At 41.0% G+C, this 6,034-nt stretch overlaps 1 protein-coding gene across 1 annotated transcript; it reads left to right on the top strand.

The window, feature by feature from the left end:
• The first annotated feature begins 1,239 nt into the window (after positions 1–1,239).
• LOC119425173 (diacylglycerol lipase-alpha) lies at positions 1,240–3,938 on the top strand. Its single transcript, XM_037692713.1, has 6 exons — positions 1,240–1,281; positions 2,907–3,041; positions 3,132–3,209; positions 3,299–3,423; positions 3,721–3,875; positions 3,931–3,938. The coding sequence occupies exons 1-6, from the start codon at positions 1,249–1,251 to the stop codon at positions 3,936–3,938; spliced, it is 534 nt and encodes a 177-aa protein (XP_037548641.1). The 5' UTR covers positions 1,240–1,248.
• The last annotated feature ends 2,096 nt before the right edge of the window (positions 3,939–6,034 follow it).

Below are 6,034 nucleotides of genomic sequence, written 5' to 3'. Positions count from 1 at the left end.
TAAAGCCGTTCTGTTCCCTTTTAGTACTTCACAGATGAGCCTGCGTTATGAAGTCACAGAGACATTGTCATTTTTTAGATGGGTGTGCTCGTCACTTCAGCCCCACGTCACACATTCTACTCTTGTTGCCAGATCAGAGGAGCATGTGTAGGTTTAACCTCAGGAACTTCACTGTCACCAAAGTGTAGACTCAAGTTATTTGTGAGCTCCTTCTTTTAAAGTAAATCAACGTTCTGCTCTTAAAATTTACATCCGGGCAATCAAACTTGTAATTTCACCTTTTCCTCCTTCCTAAATGTTTCTAAATCTCTGCGTAGCAACATCACTAACCTAAAGAAGCCTGTTCGTAATGTTGGGTCTCATTTGTGTATGTTTAACATAAATCTCTGCAGAAAGATGAATTTCTTCCGGCTTTGTCGTTTTTGTCTTCCATCTTCAGGTTGGTGGTTCTGTCCGTGGTTCTCTGTGGCCTCCGGTACGGCTCAGACCTGTCCTGTTCCGTCACGCTGGTGGACCATGGCCGAGGGTATTTGGGCATCCTAGTTAGCTGCCTTATATGTGAGAGTGCCATCATGTGGCTGAGCATGAGGGGCAGCATTCTGTACACGCAGCCCAGGGAAGCTGTGCAGTATGTGATCTATATACGACTTGGTGAGACGGCACGGGTCTTCAGTGACCATCAGGGTTTTCATGCTGGTTGGACATAAACATGTCGAACTCATATTGATCTTTATGTTCTTCACCTACTCCCACTCTTTCCAGCTATCTTACTGGTTGAGCTTGTATACGCTGTAGTAGGAATTGCTTGGCTTGTCCAGTATTACCAGCCGTGCTCTGACGTCACAGCCAAAAACTTGGCTTTGGGTGAGTAAAACTATGAAAAGGGAAACCGTTTTAAATAAATGATTCATGTTTGAATGACTGTTTTGACGTTCTTTTCAGGAATTGTTGCATGCAACTGGCTTGTGATACTGAGCGTTTGCATCACCCTCATGTGCACTTTTGATCCTACGGGTCGGACTTTTGTCAAACTGAAAGCAACCCGTCGGCGTCAGCGTAACCTTACTACGTACACTCTTAGGTACTAACAAGTTCTTTATTCTCCGTGGCTTTTGTTGCGACTCAAACCTCTCACATGTTTTTTTGTTTGTTTTCCACACAACTTCAGTTCTTTGCCTTTTTCTTGCCATCAGACACAGACTAGAAGAAGGGCAGGCCAGCAGCTGGAGCAGAAGACTCAAGTTTTTTATGTGCTGCACAAGAGCCCAGGACACACAATCTGTGAGTCACACATCGATTAAACCCATTTCATACGTGTGATCAATGAGACCACCAGTCCGTCCATCCAGTGAATCGCTGAAGAACTGACCGAATGTTTGAGCGTTGCAGCTGCTTGGAGCGGACCTCGAGCTTGAATGGACCAAAGGCTGCTCTGACTGGATTATTTGGGAGTGTGATGGATTAACAGGATGTTGCAGTTTATCAGTGAATAAAGTGCAGTTCAGTAAAACATCGTTCTTATTACCGTGTTCTGATGCTTTAATAAGCACATTGCATAATTACTGTTTAGTTTGCAATCACAAAATAAGTTAAATCATGTCTACAACATTATTGTTATAAATAAAGTGGTGTGGGAGTGGTGGTGCAGAGGTTAGGGAAGGTGGGCCTGTGATCGGAAGATCGCTGGTTCAACTCCCGGTACCGACGACATCAAAAAAATGTGGGTGTTAAAGGTGAAGCACCCACACCTGCCTCCACCCTCATTCGTCCCACCCTGGGCCCTTGAGCAAGGCCCTTAACCCCCCACCTGCTCCTCCGGGGTGTCCTAGATGCAGCTCTCTGCTCCTCCGAGGCTGTGGTAGCTCGGTGTCTGTGGTTGGTCAGGAAGGACAGCCGGCGTAAAAATAATCACAAAGTCTTCGTGCAACTTAGTTCGCTGAAGAAGGAGCAGCCGGAAGAAGAACAAAAATATCTACAACTTTATAAACGTTGCTGTTGGATTCATGCAATGTTTAAACGTATTTATGATTTATGTACTTGTTGTAGCTACTGATGTTTTTAGCTGCTCTGTTTGACTCTAACAATATTCTAAAACTATACTAAAGATTTTTTTAGAATACATGAAGGTATAATTTACATTTCCTCTTGAATATTAATACCTTGCATTATTAAGTAAAGGTACACGATATGTGATCAACAAGTGAAGTTCTCAGGGAAACTCCAAGTTCAAAGTACTCATGAAATCAAGAATAACAAGTTTATCCTGAATTACATGGAATGATGCAGTTTGAAAGAGTTTACTCAAAGAGTTTTTTAGATGATTAAAAAGAATGGTGAACTGCTGGTCTGCACTCCATGTAAACGAAACACTCTGTTGAATCAAACAAAAAGCTCGAGGACGCTCGAGGCGCGTGGTTGAGCTGCTCATGGTCCGTGAAGGTTTGACCAATCTGGTCGAGAAGTTTAATGTCCGACACATTTTCAGTCACTTCAGCTGTTACCATAAACAACAGTTGAAGTTTGCTTCCAGATGTTTAACTTCAGGGCACATTAGCCCCTCGTATGAGAGAAATTAAAATAATAAGAAGAAGAAATGAGAGAAATATTGTGCAAATTTTGTTTCTTGTATTGTAATTATTTTTCGTAAAGTCTTTGTAACTTTACAGTGAGTATCTTTAAACGAGGCAGTTCAGACATGTTCCAGTTCTTTCTGCAAGAGCAACACTCCTGGACGCTTTTATTTATTTATTTATTTATTTATATTTGTAAAAAATGTTGCAAGGCAAGATAAAATGATTAATTGCTGTTCAGTTCTGACATCTTTATTTTTTCTGCTTGCAATAATGAAACTGTCCGAGTCGCACGACGTGTGTTTTCTGAAGGTTTATTTCTTCTTTCACATCCAGGATGCTTATTCAGAGGTGGCCAGCCTTTTTGCAGAATTCTTTAGAGACCTGGACATTGTACCAAGTGATATCATTGCTGGCCTGGTACTTCTTCGCCAGAGACAGAGGACTAAGAGATCTGCCATCTTGGACCAGGTCTTGCTCTCTGTAGTATTCTCTGTAGGAAGTTTATAAAGTATTAAAGCAAGTGCAGACAACTCTGTGTTCCACTTGTCTCTTCTACAGGCCAATAATGACATTTTAGCATTCTTGTCGGGGATACCTGTCACTCGTAATACCAGATACCTGGACCTCAAGAACTCTGTGAGGTTTTTGAAAAACTACATTTCAAACTGTGAATGTGTCACGGTTTGCTAGTCTGACACAACGTGTGCGTCTGCTTCTTCCTGCAGGCTGAGATGAACATGTACAAAGATGTGTGTTACTACAAGCTCTTTGCCCTGGCTGCGTACGGTTGGCCTATGTACCTGATGAGGAAGCCTGGCTGCGGGCTGTGCCGCCTTGCCAGCTCCTGCCCGTAAGCACACAAACATACCCCGCACATTTTTATCTATTTGCTTTCTGTGTCTCCCGAGCCTCTTCAGCGCTGATCAAATTTCACATGCGGCAGTTCTTGCCAAGTGGTATTCCACTGAGACGATCCCACTCCAGCTAGACCCACTCACTGACACTGTTGAGTTCTCTTACACAGATGTCCTGCATTGAGATGCTAAGTATATACCTGTTGTCACTGTCTTTCTGTTGTGTCTATCTCATTGAAATAGTCTAACATGGATCCTTTCTTTTCCTGTTGTCCTCTCTGTCCTTCTCCCAGCTGCACCTCGGTGTCCGGTTCTCGGTTGTCTCAGTCCGTGACGGTGGAGGAGGACAACTGCTGCGGCTGCAATATCCTCGCCATACGCCGACACTTCCTGGACAGGGATCTCAAGCAGGTTCACATTGTCTACACTTCCTGTCACGATGCTGTGAGTAATCCACCATCCGGACTTTATACACTCGTATGTGTTTTCGCTTTATTCCATAGTCGTATAGAGGAAGGTGTTGTGGAGGAGTTTCACAACAGCAGCTTAATTTTGTTTCACATTTTGCTGTTAAGAAGATGGTATCCCTTTCCTTTTTATGTTCATGTGATGCAAAAACAATGTTTTGACAGAATGGTGTGAAGTTTTAGCCTTTGTTTGCATCTTTGATTGCTTTATCTGTACAATGTGGACGTTGAGTGAGAGCTGCTCTCTTATCTTAAGCTTCTTATTTGCAGATGCTCTCAGCACTTGAAGCAATCATGAGTCATCCCAACTCTGAATTAACTGTTAAATATTTTATACTTCGTCCATACTTCTCAAAAGTTCATCCTTCCCCGTGAAAAGCATAGAAGACATTTTTTGTGTCGAGTTCAGCAACTGTTCTTAACATGTTGTGCTTGTTGTACATGTGTCTCTCAAAGCAATTCTCACAACCATAACATATTCCAGGGTTTCAAACCACGTCATCAGAAGGGTTCTTTCCAATCATCTTTGTATCCCTGGGGATAAGTTATCACACTAGTGCAATGTTTTACATACTGGCTCTGCAGAGGAACTTCTTGTACAAGTGATATTTTAATAAATATATTAAAATAATTTCCTTTTTACATAGCTAATCTGTAGTATACAGTGCTTCTTGTGTTTAAATTTGTACTTGAGCCACTAATTGGCAAAGCAGAGTTCTTCTGAGTGAGGTTGACCAGCACTGGGTTTCCATTTATAAATTCACTGACTTTATTGTGCCAACATGGAAAAAACCTGATGACAAAGACTAAGAGTTGCTCAGATTGCTGGACTGCTTGTGAAACTACAGCTTTTTGCACAGCTTGGTCTAAGCAGGACTGTGGTAGCTTTATGCATTTAGGGACAGAACTGGGGCAATTTTTTATGCATTTTTGCCAGCGGCAGAGATGGTTCCAGAGGCAAACCGAAGTTGATCCAGATAATTTTATTCAGGAACCACAGCTGGCTGTCTAAAAGCACACACTGTAGTATGTTGGATCCCTTCATTAAACTGCCAGCCACAGCAGCATAATGAAGGGATCTCCTTAAAGTGTGATGTCTGGTTGATAAAATCAAGTCCCTGACACACAAAAGCTGAAGGCCAGTCTTTGAGAAGATAACTCAGATTGGCTGTTTTGTTAACATGATATTCTTGCTCTGCACTGTTATCTTAACACAAGACTATAGTGTCAAATTAATTAAATCAAATAAGCAATCATGATAAAAAACCTGCTAAACATTTTTTGATGCAGCAGTTATTTCACAAGATGGCTCGTCATCTCGTATTTCCTTCAGTAGATTAACAACGATGCAATATGATGATGAGTCCGACTTTATCTAACCATGAAGTCTCTTGACATCAAGTTTTTTCACGAGAGACTTGGTTAGGATGGCACATTACAAAATTCCAAGCAAAAAATTTAAAATAACATCAAAATATACAAAACAACAACAACAAAAAAAAAACAGAATAAACATAATACAAGTACCAAGTCCAGTTTAAGAGCAGCAGTTGTTGTCAGTTACAGGAGACTTTATAAGAGCTTTAAACGTACTTCAAAAGTCAACAGCATCCAACTCCAGTTTGGTCTCGATTATTCCATGACCAAGGTACAAGAATAAAGAACACTTTTCTACCAAGTTTAGAAAAAAATTCTGGGGATGCTAAGTCGAAAACCAGTCCTTGAAAGTATAAAAAAATTTACATACATAATAGGAGAGGAGTTTACCCACGATGACTTGATGCAAAAAATATATAACTGTGCTGTTTCCGCTTATAAAGTACACTGATGTGTACTGTACAATTAATTAGTTATGAAATGTATAAAACAATGATATACAGAATCTTAACAAAACTTAACAGAGGAAGCAACATCCATCCATTTTCCTTACCTGCTTCTCTTTTCTGGGATGTTGGGGTTGCTGGTGCTCATATCCAGCAGCCACTTACTGATTTATTCTGTTTGACAGAAACCCTAAAATAAGAAGATTTTGTTAGTATAAATGAATCCACTCCACCTAATTATTTAAATGTTCATGTTCCTATAACACCTGGTCGAGGTGGAGGTGTAGCTTCAATTTTTCAGTCGGGACTATTAATTA

This window comes from Nematolebias whitei, chromosome 2 (assembly GCF_014905685.2).
Source record: "Nematolebias whitei isolate Nwh7 chromosome 2, NemWhi1, whole genome shotgun sequence".
NCBI lineage: Eukaryota > Metazoa > Chordata > Actinopteri > Cyprinodontiformes > Rivulidae > Nematolebias > Nematolebias whitei.
Note: the sequence above shows the minus strand (reverse complement) of the source record. Positions and strands in the feature narration are given on the sequence as shown.